The sequence below is a fragment of the Cetorhinus maximus genome, unplaced genomic scaffold, assembly GCF_964194155.1.
Source record: "Cetorhinus maximus unplaced genomic scaffold, sCetMax3.hap1.1 HAP1_SCAFFOLD_1934, whole genome shotgun sequence".
Lineage (NCBI taxonomy): Eukaryota > Metazoa > Chordata > Chondrichthyes > Lamniformes > Cetorhinidae > Cetorhinus > Cetorhinus maximus.
The window spans coordinates 31,885-59,204 of NW_027597874.1; the positions used below are offsets into that span (position 1 = coordinate 31,885).

The 27,320-nt window shown below is 54.0% G+C and overlaps 1 protein-coding gene across 1 annotated transcript; it reads right to left on the reverse strand.

The window, feature by feature from the left end:
- Positions 1 to 1,051: 1,051 nt before the first annotated feature.
- On the reverse strand, positions 1,052 to 25,080 carry LOC144676802 (protein phosphatase 1 regulatory subunit 3E-like). Its single transcript, XM_078537125.1, has 3 exons — positions 24,939 to 25,080; positions 24,604 to 24,875; positions 1,052 to 1,504 (listed from the first exon to the last, which is right to left on the reverse strand). Exons 1-3 carry the CDS (start codon positions 25,078 to 25,080, stop codon positions 1,052 to 1,054), a joined length of 867 nt encoding a protein of 288 aa, XP_078393251.1.
- Between the last annotated feature and the right edge of the window lie 2,240 nt (positions 25,081 to 27,320).

The following is a 27,320-nucleotide window of genomic DNA, read 5'->3' on the forward strand; positions in this document are numbered from 1 at the left end:
TTCAGTCTTACATTTGACACTGATTCAGTCTTGTGCTGGACACTGACCCAGTCTTGTGCTGGACCCTGATGGACTCCTGTAGTGGACACTGATCTGCTCTTGTACTGGACACTGAACCAATCTTGTACTGTACACTGACCCAGTCTTGTACTGGACACTGACCCAGTCTTGTACTGGACACTGACCCAGTCTTGTACTGGACACTGACCCAGTCTTGAACTGGACATTGACCCAGTCTTGAACTGGACATTGACCCAATCTTGAACTGGACATTGATCCAGTCTTGAACTGGACATTGATTCAGTCTTGTATTTGACACTAACCCAGTCTTCTGCTGGACACTGACCCATTCGTGTACTGGACACTGACCCACTCTTCCACTGGATGTTGACGAAGTCTTGTACTGGATCCATAACGGGTATTATACTAGAAGCTGACCCAGTCTTGTATTGGACACTGACCCAGTCTTGTACTGGACGCTGACCCAGTCTTGTACTGGACACTGACCCAGTCTTGTACTGGATGGTGACCCAGTCTCGTAATAGATGCTGACCCAGCCTTGTATAGGCGCTGACCCAGCCTTGTACTGGACACTGACTCACTGTTGCACTGGTGGCCGACACCATCTCATAATGGACACTGACCCAGTCCAACACTGGCCACCGACCTGGCCTTGTATCAGCTCTGACCCAGTTCTCCACTGGACACTGACCCAGTCTTGCGCTGGACGTTGACCCAGCCTTGCGCTGGGCATTGGCCTGGCCCTGTACCGGACACTGACGCTGTCTCGCAATGGACACAGTTGGTGATTACATTGGACGTCAACCAAGACTCTGTCCCTTGGTCTTGCGCCTCTACCCCGGACTGCTGGGGGATGCACCTCACGGGTTGAAAGCTCCTCTCCCTGGTGCTGACCACCACCCCCGACACCCCCCACAACCCCCCCGCCCTCCACCCATCCCCCACCCTGATCTCCACCCTCCCCCCCCCCACCCCCCCCCCACCCAACACCGCTACGCACCCACCGCCCTTGGCGGCGGCCTCCCCGCCCTCACACAAAGTGAACCCAGCCGGTGTCGCAGTCCACAGGGGGCAGCGAGGGGCGAGCCTCCAGGGCCGGACGCAGCCTGTAGTTGCGTCCGCCGTCGTTGTCCCAGTACTCGGCCTGGCCGGCCCGGTAGCACAGGGCCAGCTGGACGCTGCTGCCCGCCAGGTAAGGGGGCAGCGCCAGCTCGAAGGAGAAGCGGTCGGTCTGGTGGTCGGCGGACTGGGGGATGTAGGAGGCCGGCGTGTCGGAGTAGGAGCGCCAGTCGTCCACCGTGTGCCGCACGGTCACCTCCTTGCGGAAGGCCAGGTTCAGCACCCGCACGGTGCCCCGCAGGCGGAACCGCTCCACGGACACTCCCTCCAGGCACACTTTCTCCCGGCGCACCCGCTGCATGAAGTCCACCGAGCAGATGGGATTGGCGAAGGTGGGCTCCAGGGGCCGAGGCGGGCTGCAGTCCTGAGGCACAGAAAAAGACAGGGCAGGGCGTGAGAGGTTGGACTACTCCCCCACTACCACCCCGCGCCCCCGACTCGGCAACCCCCCCCACCCACCCCAACCGCCAGGATCGAGACCAACGTACCCCATCCCCTCCCTCACCACCCACTGGGTGACACTGCTGGTGGGGCCCTCACTCCATCACTCTCACTCACCCACTGGGTGAAATTGGTAGTTGTGCCCTCACTTCATCACTCTCCCTCACCCACTGGGTGACCCTCCTGGTGGGGCCCTCACTCCATCACTCTCCTCACCCACTGGGTGACCCTGATAGTGAAGCCCTCACTCCATCACTCTCCTCACCCACTGGGTGCATCACCAGGTGGAGCCCTCACTCCATCACTCTCCCTCACCCACTGGGAGACTCTGCTGGTGGAGCCCTCACTCCATCACACTCCCTCACCCACTGGGATACTCTGCTGGTGGAGCCCTCACTCCATCACTCTCCCTCACCCACTGGGTGACCCTGATAGTGGTGCCCTCACTCCATCACTCTCCCTCACCCACTGGGTGACCCTGATAGTGGTGCCCTCACTCCATCACTCTCCCTCACCCAATGGGTGACACTGATAGTGGAGCCCTCACTCCATCATTCTCCTCACCCACTGGGTGACACTGATAGTTGGGCCCTCACTTCATAGCTCTCCCTCACCCACTGGGAGACACTGCTGGTGGAGCCATCACACCCTCACTCTCCCTCACCCACTGGTGTAACTGACAAAACCCTCACTCCGTCACTCTCCCTCACCCACTGGGTGACACTGATAGTGGAGTCCTCACTCCATCACTCACCCTCACCCAATGGGTGACACTGATAGTTGGGCCCGCACTTCATCACTCGCCCTCACCCACTGGGTGACACTGATAGTGGAGCCCTCACTCCATCACTCTCCCTCACCCACTGGGTGACACTGCCGATGGGGCCCCTATCCCATCACTCTACCTCACCCACTGGGTGACCCTCCTATTGGAGCCCTCACTCCATCACTCTCCCTCACCCACTGGGTGACACTGATAGTGGAGCCCTCACTTCATCAATCTCCCTCACCCACCGGGTGACCCTGCTGGTGGTGGCCTCACTCCATCACTCTCCCTCACCCACTGGGTGACACTGATAGTTGGGCCCTCGCTCTATCAGGCTCCCTCACCCACTGGGTGATACTGATAGTGGAGCCCTCACTCCATCACTCTCCCTCACCCACTGGGTGACACTTCAGGTGGAGCCCTCACTCCATCACCCTACCTCACCCAATGGGTGACACTGATAGTGGGGCCCTCACTTTATCGTTCTCCTCACCCACTGGGTGACACTGATAGTGGACCCCTCACTCCATCACCCTCCCTCACCCACTGGGTGACACTTCAGGTGGAGCCCTCACTCCATCACCCTCCCTCACCCACTGGGTGACACTTCAGGTGGAGCCCTCAATCCATCACCCTCCCTCACCCAATGGGTGACACTGATAGTGTGGCCCTCACTTCATCGTTCTCCTCACCCACTGGGTGACACTGATAGTGGACACCTCACTCCATCACTTCCCTCACCCACTGGGTGTAACTGATAGTGGAGCCTTCACTTCATAGCTATCCCTCACCTACTGGGTGACACTGATAGTTGGGCCCTCACTCCATCACTCTCCCTCACCCACTGGGTGACACTGATAGTTGGGCCCTCACTCCATCACTCTCCCTCACCCACTGGGTGACACTGATAGTTGGGCCCTCACTCCCTCACTCTCCCTCACCCACTGGGTGACACTGATAGTGTGGCCCTCACTTCATAGCTATCCCTCACCCACTGGGTGACACTGATAGTTGGGCCCTCACTCCATCACTCTCCCTCAGCCACTGGGTGACACTGATAGTTGGGCCCTCATTCTATCACTCTCCCTCACCCACTGGGTGACACTGATAGTTGGGCCCTCACTTCATAGCTATCCCTCACCCACTGGGTGACACTGATAGTTGGGCCCTCACTCCATCACTCTCCCTCAGCCACTGGGTGACACTGATAGTTGGGCCCTCATTCTATCACTCTCCCTCACCCACTGGGTGACACTGATAGTGGGGCCCTCACTCCATCACTCTCCCTCACCCACTGGGTGACACTGCTGGTGAAGCCCTCACTCCCTCACTATCCCTCACCCACAGGGTGACACTGATGGTTGGGCCTTCACTTTATAGCTCTCCCTCACCCACTGGGTGACACTGCTGTTGGAGCCCTCACTCCCTCACCCACTGGGTGACACTGATAGTGGAGCCCACACTCCATCACACTACCTCTCCCACTGAGTGACACTGGTGGTGGAGACCTCATTCCATCACGCTCTCTCACCCACTGGGTGACACAGCCGGTGGGGACTCTACATCGCTCTTCTCACCCACTGGGTGACACTGATAGTGGAGCCCTCACTCCATCACTCTCCCTCACCCACTGGGTGACACTGCTGGTGGAGTCCTCACTCTCCTTCACCCATTGGGTGACACTGACAGTGTTGCCCTCATTTCATCACTCTCCCTCACTCACTGGGTGACACTGATAGTGGGGCCCTCGCTCCATCACTCTCCCTCACCCACTGGGTGACACTGATAGTTGGGCCCTCACTCCCTCACTCTCCCTCACCCACTGGGTGACACTGATAGTGTGGCCCTCACTTCATAGCTATCCCTCACCCACTGGGTGACACTGATAGTTGGGCCCTCACTCCATCACTCTCCCTCAGCCACTGGGTGACACTGATAGTTGGGCCCTCATTCTATCACTCTCCCTCACCCACTGGGTGACACTGATAGTTGGGCCCTCACTTCATAGCTATCCCTCACCCACTGGGTGACACTGATAGTTGGGCCCTCACTCCATCATTCTCCCTCAGCCACTGGGTGACACTGATAGTTGGGCCCTCATTCTATCACTCTCCCTCACCCACTGGGTGACACTGATAGTGGGGCCCTCACTCCATCACTCTCCCTCACCCACTGGGTGACACTGCTGGTGAAGCCCTCACTCCCTCACTATCTCTCACCCACAGGGTGACACTGATGGTTGGGCCTTCACTTTATAGCTCTCCCTCACCCACTGGGTGACACTGCTGTTGGAGCCCTCACTCCCTCACCCACTGGGTGACACTGATAGTGGAGCCCACACTCCATCACACTACCTCTCCCACTGAGTGACACTGGTGGTGGAGACCACATTCCATCACGCTCTCTCACCCACTGGGTGACACAGCCGGTGGGGACTCTACATCACTCTTCTCACCCACTGGGTGACACTGATAGTGGAGCCCTCACTCCATCACTCTCCCTCACCCACTGGGTGACACTGCTGGTGGAGCCCTCACTCTCCTTCACCCATTGGGTGACACTGACAGTGTTGCCCTCATTTCATCACTCTCCCTCACTCACTGGGTGACACTGATAGTGGGGCCCTCACTCCATCACTCTCCCTCACCCACTGGGTGACACTGCTGTGGGCACCCCTGTACCATTATGCTCCCTCACCCACTGGGTGGCACTGCTGTGGGCACCCCTGTACCATTATGCTCCCTCAACCACTGGGTGGCATTGCTGTGGGCACCCGTGTACCATTATGCTCCCTCACCCACTGGGTGACCCTGCTGTGGGCACCCCTGTTCCATCACGCTCCCTCACCCACTGGGCGACCTGGCTTTTAGGCTTCCCCTTCGCTGTCATCTCCCGCTTTGATACAGTCTCCAATGTATATCCATCAGTCAGAGGCTGTGTCAGGAGCAGTTTAGGAAGTATGCAATCAGAGTCATCAATTATACATGCCTCTCCTCACAGAATGTCCTCACAGCCCGAGTAACTCATTAAAATTTAACTTGTGGTCAGGACTAAACAAGATCAATCAGGAAACTAACAGACAATTACTAAAAAAAATCTCAACTAATTTTTTTGGTCAATTACTTGGACTACCCTGTCGCAGCAAAACATTTCACCGCACGGGGTTAGATACAGGGTAAAGCTCCCTCTACACTGTCCCCATCAAACACTCCCAGGACAGGTACAGCACAGGGTTAGATACAGAGTAAATCTCCCTCTACACTGTCCCCATCAAACACTCCCAGGACAGGTACAGCACGGGGTTAGATACAGAGCAAAGCTCCCTCTACACTGTCCCCATCAAACACTCCCAGGACAGGTACAGCACGGGGTTAGATTGAGGATAAATATGGAAAAACTACAGTTGATTCGAGACCAGAAAGGTAACTTGTGTGCGGGGACGCAAGATGTAAGCATGGTTTTCACTGAGCTATTCATGCCCTTTCTGACAGAAGGGAGGGCACATGGCACATGTTGGGGTTCAGGAGGAGGAGCGCCAAATATCAGATGGGATCAAGATAGCGAGGGGCTGGGAGGGAATAGTAATGCGTCTAGCACCCTTGAAACACAATTAACCCTCAGGCCTGGATGAAAAATATCCAAGACTGCTAGGTGAGGAAATAGAGATGGCACTGTTCATCATTTTCCAATTCACCTGACAAGTAACCCAGAGAGATCAAACCCCACCCACGGCAGCCGGCGGGATTGAAATTCAATTCATAAAATCTGGAATTAGGAAGCCAGTTTCAGTCACAGGGACCGTGACGACCGTCATCGATGATCGTTAAAAAAAACCCCATCTGGTTCACTCATGTTCCCCTTTTAGGGAAGGGGAAATATGCCGCCCTTATCGGTCTGGCCTACACGAGACTACAGACCCCACCCACCCCCACACAAGTACTGTGGTTGACTCTTAACTTGCCCTCCCGCTGAAGTGTCGGCCGAGCAAGGTATTCAGTTCGAGGGGCAATTTGGGATGGGGGGGCGGCAACAAACACTCAGGTCGCTCGCCAGTGAAGCCCGCATCCCGCAAAAGAACGAAGGAGAAAAGATGCTCCCTAACTGCAGGCGTCATGCCGGAGGACTGGAGGGGAGCCAATGCACCTTTATTTAGAAAGGGATAGGCTGAGCAATTACTGGCCAGTCTGCTTCATCTCCGCGGTGGGAGAAGCATTGGGAAAAAATTCTGAGTGACGGTATAAATCGTCACTTCGGACGATTGATCAAGGGCAGCCAGCATAGATTTGTTGAGGGAAGTTCGTGTCTGATCGAACCGACTGGATTTTCTGAGGGCGTAACGAAGAGGGTTGATGGGGGTAGTGCAGTTGAGGTAGTCTATGTGGATCTTAGCAAGGTGCTGGAGGAGGTCCCGCGTGGCAGACTGATCAGTGAATTAAACGCCCACGGGATCCGAGGGGAAGTGGCGAGTTCGATCCGATAGCGGCTCAGTGGCCGGACACCAAGGGTAATGGTGGATGGATGATTGTTTTTTTGCCACTGGAAGGCTGTTTCCTGTGGGGTTCAGCGGGTAGTGACGTCGGGTCCCCAGTATCTCCAAATTTGCGGATGACGCAAAGCTGGGTGGGAGGGTGAGCTGTGAGGAGGATGCAGAGATGTTTCAGTGTGATTTGGACAAGCTGAGTGAGTGGGCAAATGCATGGCAGATGCAATATAATGTGGATAAATGTGAGGTTATCCACTTTGGTAGCAAAAACAGGAAGGCAGATTATTATCTGAATGGCTACAAATTGAGAAAGGGAAATGTGCAACGAGACTTGGGTGTCCTTGTACACCAGTCGCCGAAGGTAAGCATGCAGGTGCAGCAGGCGGTAAAGAAAGCAAATGGTATGTTGGCTTTCATAGCCAGAGGATTCGAGCACAGGAACAGGGATGTCTTGCTGCAATTGTACAGGACCTTGGTGAGACCACATCTGGAATATCGTGTGCAGTTTTGGTCTCCTTATCTGAGGAAGGATGTACTTGCTATAGAGGGAGTGCAGCGAAGGTTTACCCGACTGATTCCTGGGATGGCGGGACTGACATATGAGGAGAGATTGAGTCGATTAGGATTATATTCGCTGGAGTTCAGAAGAATGAGGGGGGATCTCATAGAAACCTATAAAATTCTAACAGGACCAGACAGGGTAGATGCAGAAAGGATGTTCCCGATGGTGGGGGAGTCCAGAACCAGGGGTCACAGTCTGAGGATACGGGGTAGACCATTTAGGACTGAGATGAGGAGAAATTTCTTCACCCGGAGAGCGGTGAGCCTGTGGAATTCGTTACCACAGAAAGTAGTTGAAGCCAAAACATTGTGTGTTTTCAAGAAGGAGTTAGATATAACTCTTGGGGGCGAAAGGGATCAAAGGGATATGGGGAGAAAGCAGGAGCAGGGCTATTGAGTTGGATGATCAGCCATGATCATATTGAATGGCGGAGCAGGCTCGAAGGGCCGAATGGCCTACTCCTGCTCTTATTTTCTATGTTTCCATGTGTCTCTTGCTGTTTGCGGTATACATCAATGATTTAGACTTAAACGTAGGAGCTATGATTCAGAAGGAGGTAGATGAGACACAGATAGGCCATGGGTTTAATGGTGAGGAAGAAAGCTACAGACTGCGGGAAGATATCAATGACCAATGGAATTCAGTTGGGAGAAGTGTGAGGCAATGAATTTGGGGATGGCTAGCAAGGCAAGGGGGACACACAATAAATTATAGATTTGTTTTCTTTCATGGGATGTGGGGGTCACTGGCGAGGGCACTGGCATTTGCTGCCCAGCCCTAATTGCCACCTAAACTGAGTGGCTCGCTCGGCCATTTCGGAGCGGGGGGGGTGTGTGGGGGGGGGCTGCTGCAAGTTAAGAATCAACCACGTTGCTATGTGGGGTGGGGTCTGGAGTCACGTGTAGGCCAGGCCAGGTAAGGACGGCAGATTTCCCCTTCCCCTAAAGGGGAACATGAGTGAACCAGATGGGGTTTTTTTACAACCATCAATGACGGTTGTCACAGTCCCTATGACTGAAACTGGCTTCATAATTCCAGATGTTACGAATTGAATTTGAATTCCACCGGCTGCCGTTGGCAGGATTTGGACCCGCGTCCCTCTGGATTACTCAGTCCAGTGGAAGCACCACCGGCAACATTGTCTCTTCCCCAAATACTGAGAAGTGTCGGGGGACAGAGGGAACTTGGGGCGCGTGTCTACAGATCCCTGACCGTGGACCGGGCAGCTAGATAAGGCGGTCGGGAAGGCAGACGAGATACTTTCCGTTTTGGGCTGGCGTGTGGAATATAAGGGCTTGGAGGCTACGGCAGAGCTGTGTAAAACACAAGCAATGGCAACATTCGCATCGCAATTTTCATGTCAAAAAAAATAATCCCATGGTGCCTCACGTTTCCGTACACGTTATATATTTTTCAATCGTTCATGGGGTGTGGGTGTCACTGGCTGGGCCAGCATTTATCGCCCATCCCTAATTGCCCCTTGAGAAAGGAGTGGGCTCGCTCAGCCATTTCAGAGGGGGATCTAAGGGTCAACCATATTGCTGTGGCAGGGTTTGGGGGGGGCGTGGTGGTGGTGGTGCAGGGTGGTCTGGAGTCAAATGTAGGCCAGGCCGGGTAAGGGATGGTCTGGAGTCACGTGTAGGCCAGACCGGGTAAGGGATGGTCTGGAGTCACGTGTAGGCCAGGGCGGGTAAGGGATGGTCTGGAGTCACGTGTAGGCCAGACCGGGTAAGGGATGGTCTGGAGTCACGTGTAGACCAGACCGGGTAAGGGGTGGCCTGGAGTCACGTGTAGGCCAGACCGGGTAAGGGATGGTCTGGAGTTACGTGTAGGCCAGACCGAGTAAGGGATGGTCTAGAGTCACATGTAGGCCAGACCAGGTAAGAACGGCAGAATTTTCCTCCCCTAAAGGGAACACGAGTGAACCAGATGGGGGTTTTAATGGCAATCGATGACAGTTGTCATGGTCCCTGTGACTGAAACTGGCTTCATAATTCATAATGGTTTCGTGGCGGTCATTAGACTTTTAGTCCCAGGTTATTTTTTTTTACTGAATTCAAATTTCACCACCTGCCGAGGTGGATCCTCAGAGGATTACCCCAGAGGGCCTCTGGATTACTCGTCCAGTGAGAATACCACTCCGCCTGCCCCTCCCCCATGTCACAGGAAGGACGCGATCGCACTGGCGAGGGTGCAGAGGAGGTTCACAAGGGGTGTTGACCGGACGGGAGGAGTTCAGCGATAAGGGAACATTGGACATGCTGGGGTTGTTTTCTTTGGGCTGGAGGAGGTGGAAGGGAGGTTAATTGAGGTATATACAGTTTGATTGACCTGGAATACCTTGCATCTGCCTTTACCATGGAAGAGGATGCTACCAAAGTCATGGTAAAAGGACTGAGGTAATGCAGTGGTTGAAAATTGATAAAGAGGTGGTATTAGAGAGGTTGGCTGCTGATTCTTTTTTTATATATTTAAGGGATGTGGGTGTTGCTGGCTGGGTTCCAGCATTTATTGCCCCATTCCTAATTGCCCCTTGAGAAGGTGGTGGGTGAGCCGCCTTCTTGAACTGCTGCAGTCCGTGTGGTGTAGGCACACCCACTGTGCTGTTAGGGAGGGAGTTCCCAGGATTTTGACCCGGCGACAGTGAAGGAAAGGCCGATACATTCCCAAGTCGGGATGGTGAGTGGCTCGGAGGGGAACTTCCAGGGGGTGGTGGTGTTCCCCGTGCGTCTGCTGCCCTCGTCCTTCTAGATGGTAGCGGTCATGGGTTTGGAAGGTGCTGTCTAAGCTGTCTCTTGGTGAGTTGCTGCTGTGCATCTTGTAGATGGTACACACACTGCTGCCACTGTGTGTCGGTGGTGGAGGGAGTGAATGTTTTGTGGATGGGGTGCCGATCGAGCGGGGGCTGCTTTGTCCTGGATGGTGTCGAGCTTCTCGAGTGTTGTGGGAGCCGCACTCATCCAGGCAAGTGGAGAGTATTCCAGCATACCCCTGACTTGTGCCTTGTCGATGGTTGTCATGAAGCTGTTAATGTATATAATATTTTGGAAAATATTTTTCTTTTAAAATAGAGGTTGAGTCTGTGTGTGTGTCCTAATTGGATTAAAACCAATCCAATTGCTGGTCTGGGTGCTTTGATGTGTACTAGTTTTGATATGTAAGAGAGATAGTGTGCATTTGCACTTTTTGAATAGAGTATTCAAGAAATGGGGTGAAATCTGGACACTTTTCTAGCAGCTACCAATGTGTTTATATTACTAAAAAAATTGGTACTATGAAAGGGGTTTTATTGTTAGAGAGGTTTAGTTCAAAGGTTGTTGATACAATGAGAATTTACATTCAATGAACTGTGCTAGGTATAGCTTCAGCAGTTTTGGGGTGTGTAGGACAGAGGCAAAGTAAGATGAAAGCCTGTAAGTCTACCGCTGTGTTGGTAAGAAACCAAAGTGAAAAGAGCCTCACTTTGAATTCGTAAGGTGAAAATGCTTTGCCTGGTGTCTGGTTAAGTCTATGGGTTGCTGTTGCCTTAATGGAGATTAGTTTGGGAATTTGTTAAAAGTTATGACGGTAGTAATTTGTAGCCATGCGTATATATATATATTTTAAGTTGTGTAAATTAATAAAATGTTTCAATTAGTTTAGTGTAAAACCTCGAGAACTGGTTGTCTGATTCTTGAATTTAGAGTCGCATCTCAAACATGACACTTAAAATTCTAGGTTATGACAGTTGTTTAAAGTTTCCCTCTGGGATTTTTAAATAACTCAGCCTTACCAACAATGGTGGACAGGCTTTGTGGGGGGGAGAGTCAGGAAGTGAGTTACTCATTGCAGGATTCCCAACCTCTGACCTGCTCTTGTTGCCACAGTATTTATATGGCTGGTCCGGTTCAGTTTCTCATCAATGGTAACCCCCAGGATGTTGATAGTGGGGGTTTCAGCGATGGTAATGCCCATTGAACATCAAGGGGCGATGATTAGATTCTCTCTTGTTGGAGATGGCCATTGCCTGGCACTTGTGTGGCGTGAATGTTACTTGCCACTTGTCAGCCCAAGCCTGGATATTGTCCAGGTCTTGCTGCATTTGGACATGGACTGCTTCAGTATCTGAGGAGTCGCGAATGGTGCTGAACATTATGCAATCGTCAGCGAACATCCCCACGTCTGACCTTATTATGGAGGGAAGGTCATTGATGAAGCAGCAGAAGATGGTTGGGCTGAGGACACTACCCTGAGGAACTCCTGCGATGATGTCCTGGAGCTGAGATGACTGACCTCCAACAAACACAACCATCTTCCTTTGTGCTAGGTATGACTCCAACCAGCAGACAGTTTTCCCCCTGATTCCCATTGACTCCAGTTTTGCTAGGGCTCCTTGATGCCACACTCAGGCAAATGCTGCCTTGATGTCAAGGGCAGTCACTCTCGCCTCACCTCGAGACTTCAGCTCTTTTGTCCGTGTTTGAACCAAGGCTGTGATCCGAGGATGCTGAGGGGAGCGAGGGTGGAAAAATTGCGGAGGCGCGGGCCCTAATCCTCCAAATTTCCTGGGATGCAGGGGTGGTGCCAGAGGACTGGAGAATTGCAAATGTTACGTCCCCGTTCAAAGGTAAGGATAAACATAGCAACAGTCAGCTTAACCTCGGGAATGGGAAAGCTTTTCGAAAGGGCTGCTCCAGACCAAATGGGACCCACGTGGATTAATTCACAGAAGCCAGCACGGACTCGCAAACGACAGATCCCGTGCTCAGCACAACCTGATGAGAGCTTTTTGATGAGGGGTCGGGAGGGTTGATGAGGGTAATGTGGCTGATGCGGTGTACCTGGACTTCCAAAAGGCCCCGGGTAAAGTGCCACCTGATAGGCTTGTCAGCGAGGTTAACGTCCGTGGGAGGAAAAGGACAGGGGGCAAGCGCGCTCAAGAAGTTGGCCGAGCGATAGTAATTAGTTGAAGTAGGTGGGGAGAAGGCGGGGGACTGGGGCAAAAAGAGTTGTTCCAAAGGAGGGCCGGCATGGGCATGGAGGGGTCGAATGGCCTCCATTGAGCTGGGACCTTCCGCTGTTTGTGGGAATGGAACCTACGCCTTTGTGTGAAGGAGCGATTTTTTTTTTTAAACCTCTCTGATCGTGAGGTTACGCCCCCCTCGTCCTTGACTCTCTGACAGGTCGGGTTTAAGGGGTCTTTCCCTCTGTCCTCCCCCGATCAGTGCCCTTCAGGATGCAGAAAGCCTCAATCAAGTCACCCCCCCCCTTCGAACTCCTGCATCCCGGGAAGTACTTTGCGTGATCTCTCCTCAGAATTCAATTCTTGGGGCGCGTGGTGCATGGTGTCCGGTAAGTGCCCAGAGTAAAAGGTGCCTCTGCACCAGCGGTTTCCAAACTGTGGTGGAGAATACAGGGTCCGCTCAAGCCCCCTCCACTCAACCCCACCACCTCCCTCTCTCTCTCTCTCTCTCCGACCGTTCACTTATCTGTTTCCTTCCATCTTACTTTAACTTGTTGGGATTCGCGTTTAACGTTTAAGAGTCGTGCGCTCTCGGTCGCTCTGGCACTCTGGGCAGCGGACTAAAACTGCCTTCAGGGTTTGCCGGATGGCATTTGACCGGGTTTCGACTTTTCGGTAAGCCGGCCGGCCGGCCGGCCGTTCACTTCGTTAAGATATAGTTTGGAATTAAAAAGAACGGTTGCCGAAAAGGGGGGGGAGCCATGTTGCTGAGGCTTTTTTTTGGTTTTTTTTGCGCACCTGAGGACAAACACAAGAGTGCCAAATTTCAAAGGATCAGGGCAATTCATACTGCAGGAGAAAAGGGTGCTGATTGGTTGGCAGTCGACTCTGATTGGCCGGCAGTCGACCCTGATTGGCCGGCAGTCGACTCTGATTGGCCGGCAGTCGACTCTGATTGGCCAAGGCGTCGCCGTGGAGAAAGCGACGGGGAACGATCGGCTCCCCGAGCTCCGAGCATATCCCCCCTCGGTCGCATATGAACGTTGGTCGCTTCTGGCGTGTTGCCTCGGCCAATCAGGTTCGCCTTGCCAACCAATCAGCACCCTCTTCCCCCGCAGTATAAGTTGCCCTGATCCTTTGAAATTTGGCATTCTTGGGTTTGTCCAGGATGAGCGCCAGCAAGTAAAGCTTTAGCCTCTCTTTTCAACGACACTCAGGTTTTGGACTCCCAAGGGACTGTAAAAGAAAGGTAATATTCTCCGTGGCAAACCAAGGTCATGGCAGAGCAGGCGTGACCGGGAGTGGCGGAGGAGTCTCAAATGTGCTGGAACGTTCCTTCACTGAACGTGCTCAGTGTTTTATTTTAAAAAAATAGCCAGCTTTTCTCGTTCCAGATGTTCTCCGTAGCGACGCCAGGTGCCAGTTTTGACCCATCTTTCCGGGGAGAAATTCGAGTTAGTCTATCTTTCGGAAGCAGTCGTTTTATTGAGGGGAGGGTTAAAAAATAAAAACCTTGACTTCTCATTCTCGCCAACTTCACGGGCTGAGTGATTCTTTTTTTAAAAAAAAATTAAGCACCAACCGATCCCAATTTAAAGCCGTATTTTAAAAAAATTCGTTCATGGGACGGTGGGCAGTGGGGGTGGGGGTGGAGGGTGGGGGAGGAGGAGGGGGAGGGGAGTACAGGGGGTGGGTGGGCCATCGCTGGCTGGGCCAACATTTATCGCCCACCCCTAATTGCCCCTTGAGAACTGAGCGGCTCGCTCGGCCATCTCAGAGGGGCTTTTAAGAGCCGACCACATCGCTGTGTGTGTGTGTGTGTGTGGGTCTGGAGTCACGTGTAGGCCAGACCGGCGGGTGGTGGGGGGTGGTAAGGACAGCAGATTTCCCCCCTTCCCTGAAGGGGATGAGTGAACCAGATGGGGTTTTTGTTTTAAAGTGACTAATCGTTCTAGGGTCAGCGTTAGGCTTTTAATTAATCATTCGTTTTAATGATTTAAATGTAATAATTAAATAGTTAATAACTCATTTTGATCAGGTGGTGGTGGCCTAGTGGCATTGGTCCCTGGACTTAGTATTCAGAGACCCAGGGTAAGGCTCCCGGGTCCCAATCCCACCCTGGGTAGTGGGTGGAACTCGAATGCGATGAAAAGCCTGAAGTTAATAGTTTGATGATGGCCACGAAACCATTGCCAATGGTTGTAGGGGGAAAAAAAAAAAACCCCATCTGGTTCTCTCACGTCCCCCTTTAGGGAAGGGGGAAATCTGTCATCCTTACCCCGGTCTGGCCCTACACGTGACTCCCGATGCCCCTTGCCGTCCTTACCTGGCCTGGTCTGGCCTACACGTAACTCCAGATGCCCCTTGCCGTCCTTACCTGGCCTGGCCTGGTCTGGCCTGGCCTACGTGTGACTCCAGACCAACCCCCCACCCCCCCACCCCCCACCTCCCACCTCCCCCCAAAGCCACAGCGATGTGGGTTGACTCTTAACTGCCCTCTGAACGAGGGCAACTAGGGACGGGCAATAAATGCCGTTCTAGCCGGCAACGCCCACATCCCCGTGAATGTATAAAATTTTTTTAAATGCCAGATTTTTCATTGAATTCATATTCCACCAGCTGCCGTGGTGAGATTTGAACCCGGGTCCTCCCGACCGTTACCCTGGGGTCTCCGGATTTCTAGGCTGGTGACAATCACACAACCACATTGGATTTGGAGTGACTTGTAGGCCAGGTTTGGGGTAAGGACGGCAAATTTCCTTCCCTAAAGGGGACATTAGCGAACCAGATGGGGTTTTTACGACAATCGATGATGGTTGTCATGGCCGCCATCACTGAGACTCACTTTATAATTGCAGGTTTTATTAATTGAATTTAAATTCCACCAGCTGCCGTTGGTGGGGTATGAACCCGTGTCCCAAGACCATTAGTCTGGGCCTCGAGGTTAGTAGCCCAGTGAGGTCACCATCTCGCCTTCTGATGTCCAGATTGTATTAAAATAAAATTTCTGTCGGCAAAGTGACAGAGTGGTGCCCTTCAGCTCTTGATGGCTCCTCTGTTGTTCCCTTGAGTGACAATAGTTTCTCACTATTTACCCTGTCCGTACCCCTCAGGATCTTGAATACCTCCATCAAGTCTCCTCTCAGCCTCCTCTTCTCCAAGGAAAAAAAGTCCCTGCCTTTCCCATCTATCCTCGTAGCTACAGATCTTTATCCCGGGGATCATTCTGGAGGGGGTTTGACACCCCCCACCGTGTCACCCAATCACAGAACCTTGACAGGGCAGAAGGAGGCCATTCAGCCCATCGAGTCTGCTACTGGCTCTCTGAAAGGGCGTCCTGTCCCGTCCCACTCCCCTGCCTTATCCCCGTAACCCCGCACGTTCCTCATTTTCAGGTAGAAATCCGATTCCCTTTCGAACACCTCGATCGAACCTGCCTCCCCCAACCCTCTCAGGAAGTTCGTTCCGGACGCCAACCTTCACCCTCTGGGTGAAAGAATTTTTCCTCACGTCACACTTTACTCCTTTTTTTTTTTGCCCATTATTTTGAGTCTGTGGCCCTCTCGTTCTGGATGCTCCCTCGAGCGGCAACAGTTTCTCGCTATTTACCCTGAGGGGCAGGCCTCAGGATCTTGAATACCTCGATCAAGTCTCCTCTCAGCCTTCTCTTCTCCAAGGAAGACAGTCCCAACTTCTCCAATCTATCCCCACAGCACATGGGGAAGGTGGTGGCGTGGATATATTGCTACTGGACTGGTGACCCCCCAAAGACCCAGTTGTTCTGCAGAACATTAGCAGATGGTGGAATTTGAATCCAATAAAAATCTGGAATTAAAAGTCTGGTGGTGTTGAAGGAGATCTGCTGTCCTTACCTGGTCTGGTCTGACTGAGGGAGCGCTGCAGTGTTGGAGGGTCAGTACTGAGGGAGCGCTGCAGTGTTGGAGGGTCAGTACTGAGGGAGTGCTGCAGTGTTGGAGGGTCAGTACTGAGGGAGCGCTGCAGTGTTGGAGGGTCAGTACTGAGGGAGCGCTGCAGTGTTGGAGGGTCAGTACTGAGGGAGTGCTGCAGTGTTGGAGGGTCAGTACTGAGGGAGCGCTGCAGTGTTGGAGGGTCAGTACTGAGGGAGTGCTGCAGTGTTGGAGGGTCAGTACTGAGGGAGCGCTGCAGTGTTGGAGGGTCAGTACTGAGGGAGTGCTGCAGTGTTGGAGGGTCAGTACTGAGGGAGCACTGCAGTGTTGGAGGGTCAGTACTGAGGGAGTGCCGCACTGTCGGAGGGTCAGTACTGAGGGAGTGCCGCACTGTCAGAGGGTCAGTACTGAGGGAGTGCTGCACTGTCGGAGGGTCATTGCTGAGGGCATGCTGTGCTGTGGGAGGGTCAGTGCTGAGGGGGCGCTGCGCTGTCAGAGGGTCAGCACTGAGGGGGCGCTGCGCTGTCGGAGGGTCAGTACTGAGGGAGTGCCGCACTGTCGGAGGGTCAGTACTGAGGGAGCACTGTACTGTCGGAGGGTCAGTACTGAGGGAGCACTGCAGTGTTGGAGGGTCAGTAATGAGGGAGCGCTGCAGTGTTGGAGGTTCAGTACTGAGGGAGCTCTGCACATCTCTGGGTGAAATTTGCTGAATTTCAAATCTCTATTTTAGCTCCACTTGCTGACGCCACATTTCGTGCTTAGAGAGAGCAAAATTCCCTCAGTGCCTTCTCAGAGAGAGGTCTGTACTGAACTGACCTGAAATGGAATCGTCCACAGACTACAGCAAGCCAGATTGGACATGTGGTTCCGTTTCATTTCAAAACCCAAACAATTCTGTTCATTAGGGAAAGGGGGATGTTTGAGTTTTTAAATGCAATTGGTACTACATGTCCTATCTGGCTTTCCGTAGTCAGGTGACCTCTGCCATTCTCTTTCTTTTTTTTTATTCATTCACGGGACGTGGGCGTCGCTGACTGGACCAGCATTTGTTGCCCATCCCTAGTTGCCCCTTGAGAAGGGGGTGGTGACACATCCCATGGACGAATAGTGGGGGAAAAAAAGTTATTCATCCCGGGAATCATTCTCGTGAATCTCCGATGCCTTCACAATCCTTCCTCAAGTGGCGGCACCCAGAAGTGCCTTCTCTGGAAGGTTGGGGCTGAATGTTGAAGAACTAGTGCCTTCGACATGACCTCCTTACTGCTCGCCCTGTGACTGTGCCACTGTCTCTCCCCTGCGCCATCCCTATCTCCAACTTACTTATCGGGAGCCTCAAGTTCACCACTGACGTACAGTTAAAAAGTGTAGCTTGAGGAAAAGCTCACTTTGAGAACGGATGTGGTATAGTCTGCCAGCGGGTGGCAAAAACTCAACAATGCCCAGGAGCGAGAATCGCATTTTTTTGGTTTTTTTTAAGCCTTATTCATTCATGGGATGTGGGCGTCGCTGGCTAGGCCCAGCGTTTATTGCCCATCCCTCATTGCCCCCTTGTTCAGAGAAGGCAGTTAAGAGTCAGCCACATCGCTGTGGGTCTGGAGTCACGTGTAAGCCAGACCAGGTAAGGACAGCAGGTTTCCCCCCCACCCTACTCCCACCTCCATTAAAGGGCATTAGTGAACCAGATGGGTTTTTACAACAATCGCCAATGGTTGACTTATAGTTTTCATCAGGCTTCTAATTCCAGATGTTTTTACTGAGTTCAGATTTCACCATCTGCCGTGGTGGGATTCGAACCCTGGGTCTGCTAGGGTTCCAGTCCAGTGACAATACCACTGTGCCGTCGCCTCCCCAATTCAATAAAACTGTCGTAGGGGTCAGTTTGGCTCCCGTGGACGGAAAAGCTCCCTCCCTCTCTCGCAGCGTCTGAAAACCTTTCTGGGAAACGTCAACTGGGGAAGAGCGATCAAAATTAGAGTGGTGCCTTAATTATTAATAGCAGACTTAAGATTGCAAACTTGATGGGTCTCGTTGCCCTAGAGGTCCATTCCCGTGCCCAGTGAAACACAAACAGCTGAGTTCCGCTAACCTCTCACAATTTTTAACAAATGAGCCAAAAAAAAAAAGGAAACAAAGCACAATTGAGCACCGCCGTGTATGAATTTCAGTGCCGGTGCGGTGCCGGGTGCGTAGGCCACATACGTCCCAGCGATCGGCTGGTCGAACCGAACAGCATGTTTCCCCCCTGCCTGTTCACAACAGGCAAGGGTACAGGCCATGCTCAACCAGCCCCCATGCTTGAAAAACCCAAAACAAAACGTCCGCTGTTGGACCCGATTCCGCGACTGGGCAGCACCCGCTGAACGATCCCGAGTGCGCTAATAGCTACACTAACGACCGACGTGAGATAATGGGTCGAGCTCGTCACGCAGCTCACCTACGCTTGCCGGAAGTGATGTACGCTCACACGGAGGGGACCCCTCCTCTGCAAACAAAAGGAATATGGTCAAGCCTTGCGCCTTTTCTCGAATCGCCCGGGAGCTGGGTTGGGGGGGGTGGGGTGGGTTGGGGAAGCCTGCGGTTGCCCGTTGCTTTCTCCACAGCAACACCTCGGATAATCGGGGTCGACTTGCCAATCAAAGAGCACTTGCCAATCAAAGGGCACCCTTTTCTCCTGTAGTACAAGTGATTGTGATGGTTTAAAATTTGGAATTCTTGTATTTGTCCTGATGAGTGCCAGACGAAAGGCTTCGGCCACATGTGCCTCTTCCCTCTCCAGCAATGTACAAGTTTTTTTTCAGCAGTTCATCACGCTGCAGACTTGCCCTGGCATCGGGACTGACGGCGCGGACTCACCACTGAGTTCCGAGCCCTGTTCCCTTTAAGACCATAAGACCATAAGACATAGGAGCAGAAATTAGGCCAATCGGCCCATCGAGTCTGCTCCGCCATTCAATCATGGTTGATAAGTTTCTCAACCCCATTCTCCCGCCTTCTCCCCATAACCTTTGATTCCCTCACCAATCAAGAACCTATCTATCTCTGTCTTAAATACGCTCAATGACCTGGCCTCCACAGTCTTCTGTGGCAATGAATTCCATAGATTCACCACTCTCTGGCTAAAGAAGTTTCTCCCCATCTCTGTTCTAAAAGGTCTTCCCTTTACTCTGAGGCTGTGCCCTCGGGTCCTAGTCCCTCCTACTAATGGAAACATCTTCCCCACGTCCACTCTATCCAGGCCTTTCAGTATTCTGTAAGTTTCAATCAGATCCCCCCCCTCATCCTTCTAAACTCCATCGAGTATAGACCCAGAGTCCTCAAACGTTCCTCATATGTTAAGCCTTTCATTCCTGGGATCATTCTCGTGAACCTCCTCTGCACCCTCCCCAGGGCCAGCACATCCTTCCTGAGATACGGGGCCCAAAATTGCTCACAATATTCTAAATGTGGTCTGACCAGAGCCTTTAAAATTTAGTTGCTTTGCCCAGCCAGCTTTTTCTTTCCATGCAGGGTCCCTTTAAATTTTTTTTAAAGGTGTATTAAACTTTCAAAGTGTGGAATGGGGCGTGTGCGCACGGCTGGTTCCAACATGAGTAGGTCCAAAGGGTAATGCGTTGGAAGCAGTTCAGGGAAGGTTTACTGGACTAATTTGTCCTGAAGGCTAATTTGCTCTAAAGACGGGTCACACGGACTCAAAACATTAACTTGGTTTCTCTCTCTCTCCACAGATTGCTGCCGGACCTGCAGAGCTTTTCCCGCATTCGCTGTTTTTGTTGACCCAGACTAACACCAGGGATGGGCAGCCTGTCTTATGTGGGAAGGTTGGACAGGCTGGGCTTGTGTCCACTGGAGTTTTGGAAGAATAAGAGGCGACTCGATTGAAACCTTTTTGAGATCCTGAGGGGGTCTTGACAGGATGGATGTGGAGAGGATGTTTCCTCTTGTGGGAGAATCTAGAACTGGTGGGGGTGGTCACTGTTTAAAAATAAGGGGGTCGCCCATTTAGGACGGAGATGAGGAGAAACTTTCTCTCTCAGAGGGTGTCGAGTCTTTGGAACTCTCTTCCTCGAAAGGCGGAAGCAGAGCCTTGGAATAGTTTTAAGACGGAGCGGGATAGATACTTGATAAGCGAGGCAAATGAACCGGACCAACCATATAAACACTGCGGCTACAAGAGCAGGTCAGAGGCTGGGAATCCTGCGGAGAGTCACTCACCTCCTGACTCCCCCCAAAGCCTGTCCACCATCTACAAGGCACAAATCAGGAGTGTGTGGGACACTCCCCCCACTTGCCTGGGTGAGTGCGGCTCCCACAACACTCGAGAAGCTGGACACCGTCCAGGACAAAGCAGCCCCCGCTTGATCGGCACCCCGTCCACAAACATTCACTCCCTCCACCACCGACGCACGGTAGCAGAGTGTGTGTACCATCTACAAGATGCACTGCAGCAACTCACCGAGGCTCCTTCGACAGCACCTTCCAAACCCACGGCCGCTACCATCTAGAAGGACGAGGGCAGCAGACGCACGGGGAACACCACCACCTGGAAGTTCCCCTCTGAGCCACACTCGCCATCCCGACCTGGGAATATATCGGCCGTTCCTTCACTGTCACCGGGTCAAAATCCTGGGAACTCTGTCCCTAACAGCACGGTGGGTGTACCTACACCACAGGGACTGCAGCGGCTCAAGGAGGTGGCTCACCCACCACCTTCTCAAGGGGGCAATTAGAGAAGAACAATAAATGCTGGCCTAGCCAGTAAAATACATGCAACCTGAACAAATGAAAATGTATTACATATGTACATTTTGTACAATGCTTCGGCATTAAAGAGATTAAAATATTAAACACCTATGGAAATGGGGTTCTATGGCCAACTGCTTGTATACTCTCTTCCAAAGTGAAGTTGGGGAACCTCAAATCAAAAACTCCCAGGGCAGGTACAGCACGGGGTTAGATATAGAGTAAAGCTCCCTCTACAATGTCCCCACCAAACACTCCCAGGACAGGTACAGCACGGGGTTAGATACAGAGTAAAGCTCCCTCTACACCATCCCCATCAAACACTCCCAGGACAGGTACAGCACGGGGTTAGAAACAGAGTAAAACTCCCTCTACACTGTCCCCCTCAAACACTCACAGGACAGGTACAGCACGGGGGTTAGTTACAGAGTAAAGCTCCCTCTACACCGTCCCCATCAAACACTCCCAGGACAGGTACAGCACGGGGGTTAGTTACAGAGTAAAGCTCCCTCTACACCGTCCTCATCAAATACTCCCTGGTTATGTACTGCGCACAAAGGAAGGATACAGGGCTATGGGCCCTGACAATATTCCAGAAATAATACTGAAGACTTGTGCTCCGGAACTTGCCGCGCCCCTAGCCAAGCTGTTCCAGTACAGCTACAACACTGGCAACTACCCAGCTATGTGGAAAATTGCCCAGGTATTTCCTGTACTCAAAAGCAGGACAAATCCCACTGGCCAATTACCGCCCCATCAGTCTACTCTCGATCATCAGTAAAGTAATGGAAGGGGTCATCAACAGTGCTATCAAGCGGCACTTGCTTAGCAATAACCTGCTCACTGATGCTCAGTTTGGGTTCTGTCAGGGCCACTCAGCTCCTGACCTCATTACAGCCTTAGTTTAAACATGGACAAAAGAGCTGAACTCCCGAGGTGTTGTGAGAGTGACTGCCCTTGACTTCAAGGCAGCATTTGACCAAATGTGGCATCAAGGAGCCCTGGCAAAACTGGAGTCAATGGGAATCAGGGGGAAAACTCTCCGCTGGTTGGAGTCATACCTAACGCAAAGGAAGATGGTTGTGACTGTTGGAGGTCAATCATCTCAGCTCCAGGACATCACTGCAGGAGTTCCTCAGAGTAGTGTCCTCGGCCCAACCATCTTCAGCTGCTTCACCAATGACCTTCCTTCCATCATAAGGTCAGAAGTGGGGATGTTCACTGATGATTGCACAATGTTCAGCACCATTCACGACTCCTCAGATACTGAAGCAATCCATGTCCAAATGCAACAAGACCTGGACAATATCCAGGCTTGGGCTGACAAGTGGCAAGTAACATTCATGCCAGAGAAGTGTCAGGCAATGTCTATCTCCAGCAAGAGAGAATCTAACCATCGCCCCTTGGTGTTCAATGGGCATTACCATCACTGAATCCCCCACTATCAACATACTGGGGTTACCATTGACCAGAAACTGAACTGGACTAGCCATATAAATACTGTGGCTACAAGAGCAGGTCTGAACCTGGGAATCCTGCAATGAGTAACCTACCTCCTGACTCCCCAAATCCTGTCCACCACCTACAAGGCACAAGTCAGGAGTGTGATGGGATATTCCCCCCACTTGCCTGGATGAGTGCGGCTCCCACAACACTCGAGATGCTTGACACCGTTCAGGACAAAGCAGCCCCCGCTCGATCGGCACCCCATCCACAAAACATTCACTCCCCCCACCACCGACGCACAGTGGCAGCAGTGTGTGTACCATCTACAAGATGCACTGCAGCAACTCACCCAGACTCCTTCGACAGCACCTTCCAAACCCACGGCCGCTACCATCTAGAAGGACGAGGGCAGCAGACGCACGGGGAACACCACCACCTGGAAGTCCCCCTCCGAGCCACACTCACCGTCCCGACTTGGAAACATATCGGCCGTTCCTTCACTGTCGCCGGGTCAAAATCCTGGGAACTCCCTCCCTAACAGCACGGTGGGTGTACCTACACCACAGGGACCGCAGCGGCTTAAGAAGGCGGCTCACCTACCACCACCTTCTCATTCATTGCGATGGGCAATAAATGCTGGGCCCGGCCGGTGAAACCCACATCCCCGTGAATGAATAATAAAAACTTATTATCAGGCCTTGATCAGCCGCAGAGTGTCTCAAGGGGCTTTTCAGTGTCAGCCTGGATTATGAGCTCTGGTTTGTGGAGAGTGACGGGCTGCCCACAGCCGCTTGGCGCAGTGGCTGCTGATGGAAGGCAGGGTGGCGAATCAGTACATTGCGGCCGCTTCACTTTGCTGGCATTCTGTCCCCCTTCCCTCCTCCAACCCTCAGCTGCATGACTGGCCATCCAGCAACACCCCCAAACGTCAGACGCTCTGGCTTGTGCTGAAGGGCAGACACCTTTTCTTTCTGTTACCTACCAAAGGGGGAGACGGTGGCATAGCGGCAACAGCCCACGGGCCTGGGTTGATGCTCAAAGGGGGCGGGGAGGGTGTGCGGTGGGGTGGGGTGGGGGGGATGGGCTGTGTGTGTGTGTGTGGAGGTAGGAGAGACACGGGTTCAAATCCCACCAACGGCAGCCAGTGGAATTTAAATTCAATTCATCAAATCTGGAATTATGAAGCCAGTTTCAGTCACAGGGACCGTGACAACTGTAAAAAAAAACCCATCTGGTTCCCTTTAGGGAAGGGAGGAATCTGCCGTCCTTACCCGGTGTGGCCTACATGTGACTCCGGAACCCCCGGAACCCCCCCACAGTTATGCGGTTGACTCTTAACCCCCCCTCTGAAATGGCCGACAAGACATTCAGTTCAAGGGGCAATTAGGGATGGGGGGCGGGGAGGGGCAACAAGTGCCGGGTCCCTCGTCAGTGACACCCACACCCCGTGGAAGGATAACGAGGGAGAAACGTAGGTGCCTGCTAGGCGTCACTTGGCCTCTCTCTCTCTCAGCGAAGAGAGAAGGTCACGTGTTTGAGTCCGCCCCTTCCAGAGTCTCGAGTGCCCGCCACCCACGGCCGACCCGATTACTCGAGGGGAGCGCCTTCCGGGTGTGACCTTCCACCCCCTGGGCCCCTTCCTTGGGTTTCCCGCAGCCGCTGCTGGAGGGAGATGAGGTGCGATAGTGGTGGGGTGGTTGGGGTTGGCGTGTAGTTGGCGGGGGGGGGGGGGCCTCCTCCAACATTTTATCCTCTGACTCAACGTTACCGGAGAGGAGAGAAAAACCCGCCGGCGCTTGGGGTGGCCCCCCTCCCATCGGGCGGTGGCCGTTTGCGCGGGATCTTCCCGTGCGCCGAAGGGGACGCTAGCGTTTCGAGGGACAGAGTGCTCGGTGGGAGGGGGAGTGGCGATGGGTGGAGGGTGTGGTGGGGTGGGGTGGGTTGGGGAGCGGGGTAAGGAGTCAGGTTTGCATTGGCGCCCCAGAGGGGGGAACTAAGCCGCAATCTCTGGCCCAGTTCGAAGGGTCAGCCCCCAAAGAAATTCCGGGAAGGTTGGCGGGGGATTGGGGGGGGGGGCAAGGTTTGCTGTCAGCCCCACCCCCCCCCAACAAACCACCTCCTCCCCCCACCTCCCCCACTCCCCACCCCCCGCACCAGCCCCGAACGCCCACCTACCTTGAACGCCAGGCCGTCGCGCTGGGCTCCAAAATGGCGGATGGCGTCGCGCTGCAGCTGGGCCTGGACGTGGCTGGGCACCCGGGGGGCCTCCCACTGGCTGAAGCGCTTGACCGCGGCCAGCTCCAGGCCCAGCGAGTCGGCGAAACGCACCCTCTTGCGGGTGTCGGGGCTGCGGCTGCGGCCCGGCTCAGCCCTGGCCGGGAGCGAGCGGGCCCTCCTCCTCCGCTGCTGCTGCTGCTGGGGGCTCCCGCTCCCGGAGGCCCGAGTCCAGGCCGCCGACCAGGCCAGCCTCCCCCGGTCCCGGAGGCAGCCCGCCCGCTCTACCTCCTCCGCCCCCTCCTCCTCCTCCTCCGTCTCCTCCTCCTCTCTCCCGGCGCCGGGCCTCTGCGAGGCGTAGTAGGCCTTCTCGTACAGGCCGGAGATGTAGCTGAGGTTGCGGGGGATGTCGAATCGCGGCGGGGGCGCACGGGACATCGCTGCGGGTTAACTCCCAAAGCCGCGGGGGGGGCAGGCGGGCTAAGGAGGGCGGGGTTTTAATCTCTCTCTGCGCTAACTCTCTTTCTCCAGCCCACACCCCCTCCTCCACCGCCGCTCTATGTCCTCATGTTTGCCTGTCCACTACTTCTTTCTCTCTACCTCGCTCTCTCCGTCTGTCTGGCTCTCTCGGTCTGTCTACCTTTCTCTCCCACTCAATCCGCGTTTCACTCTCTCTCTCTCTGTCTCCGTCTTGCTCTCTCTCTCTCTCTCTCACACACTCTGGTCCGCCTCTCTACCCCCTCTCTCTATCCGTCCCTCAATCTCTTTCTGTCTGCCCTTGCCCTCTCTCTTTCGCTCTCTCTCTCGTGCTCTGCCACTTTCTCAGTCTCTGCTTCTCCCACTCAATCTCTCTCTCCCTCCCCCTCTCTAGATGTCTTTCTAATGATGTCTCTCTGTCTCTCGTTCTGTTTCTCCCTCCCTCTCTCTGTTTTTCCCTCCCTCCCTCTCTCTCTATTTCCCCCTCCCTCCCTCTCTCTCTATTTCCCCCTCCCTCCCTCTCTCTGTTTCCACCTCCCTCCCTCTCTCTCTATTTCCCCCTCCCTCCCTCTCTCTCTATTTCCCCCTCCCTCCCTCTCTCTGTTTCCACCTCCCTCCCTCTCTCTCTCTCTATTTCCCCCTCCCTCCCTCTCTCTCTATTTCCCCCTCCCTCCCTCTCTGTTTCCCCCTCCCTCCCTCTCTCTCTATTTCCCCCTCCCTCCTTCTCTCTGTTTCCACCTCCCTCCCTCTCTCTATTTCCCCCTCCCTCCCTCTCTATTTCCCCCTCCCTCCCTCTCTCTATTTCCCCCTCCCTCCCTCTCTCTCCCTCCCTCTCTCTCCTCCTCTCTGGATGTTTTTCTAATGATGCTTCTCTGCCTCTCTCTCTCTCTGTCTGAGTCTCCCGCACTCTATCTCTCGGTGTACCTCTCTGCCTTGTCGTCTCACAGTCTCTCCCTCCCTCCCTCGCTCTCTCTCTCTCTCTCTTTGGGTCCGTGCCTCCCCGCACGCTCTTGTCTCTCTCGATCTCGCTGCCACACAGAATCCCCGGCCTGCGTGCTGAACTGGCCTGCTGTTGGGGAAGCAATGCAGCCGGACATGCATCAGATGGCAGGGCATCACCTGAAATACAGCCCTCCCCAGGGGATTCATCAATCTTTGATGGGGATTCTGAATGGACCATTGCACATTACATCATCCCCGATGTTCAGCACGAAAATATCCCAAAGTGGGAGGAAATGCACCAGCCTGTCTGTCTCTCTCTCTCTCTCTCACACACACACACATTTGGAGGTGGTTGCTGAGACAATCCTAGGACATGGTAGAGGTCAAGCAGGAACCCGGTGCTCCGCACACTTCACCACCTGCCTTCACCTGCACAGGCAGAACGACTCAGTGGGAGCAACTGGAGGGGACGGCGGGGGGAAAATAATTGGGCCCTTGGAGGTGAGGGGGTGGGGGGGTGGGGGGGGGGGAGAAGGGGGGAGAGGGGACAGGGCTGTCGCACCGTGGCACACGGGTGGGGGGCACGCGCTCACACGAAGGAACGTGCGAATTAGGAGCAGGAGTGGGCCATTCGGCCCCTCGAGCCCTGCTCCGCCGTTCGATAAGATCACGGCCGATCCGCTTGCGTTTCGAGTTCCACGTTCCCAACTACCCCCCCAATGACCTTCGATCCCCTCGCCCGAACAAGAATCTATCTACATCCGCCTTTAAAATATTCAGCGACCCCGCCTCCCCCGCCTCCTGAGGCAGAGACCCCGCCTCCTGAGGCAGAGACCCCGCCTCCCGAGGCAGAGACCCCGCCTCCCCGCCTCCTGAGGCAGAGACCCCACCTCCTGAGGCAGAGACCCCGCCTCCTGAGGCAGAGACCCCGCCTCCCCGCCTCCTGAGGCAGAGACCCCGCCTCCCCGCCTCCTGAGGCAGAGACCCCACCTCCTGAGGCAGAGACCCCGCCTCCTGAGGCAGAGACCCCGCCTCCCCACCTCCTGAGGCAGAGACCCCGCCTCCCCGCCTCCTGAGGCAGAGACCCCGCCTCCCCGCCTCCTGAGGCAGAGACCCTGCCTCCCCGCCTCCTGAGGCAGAGACCCCGCCTCCTGAGGCAGAGACCCCGCCTCCCCGCCTCCTGAGGCAGAGACCCCGCCTCCCCGCCTCCTGAGGCAGAGACCCCGCCTCCTGAGGCATAGGCTCCGCCTCCTGAGGCA

Bases quoted from the DNA above. Each gene is read 5' to 3' on its own strand.
- LOC144676802 (XM_078537125.1), bottom strand. From the start codon at position 25,080: ATGTCCCGTGCGCCCCCGCCGCGATTCGACATCCCCCGCAACCTCAGC. The intron at 24,876-24,938 runs CGGAGGAGGTAG...GGTCGGCGGCCT, and splicing joins GGAGGAGGAGGAGGAGGGGG to GGACTCGGGCCTCCGGGAGC. The intron at 1,505-24,603 runs GTAGGTGGGCGT...TCTGTGCCTCAG, and splicing joins GCGACGGCCTGGCGTTCAAG to GACTGCAGCCCGCCTCGGCC.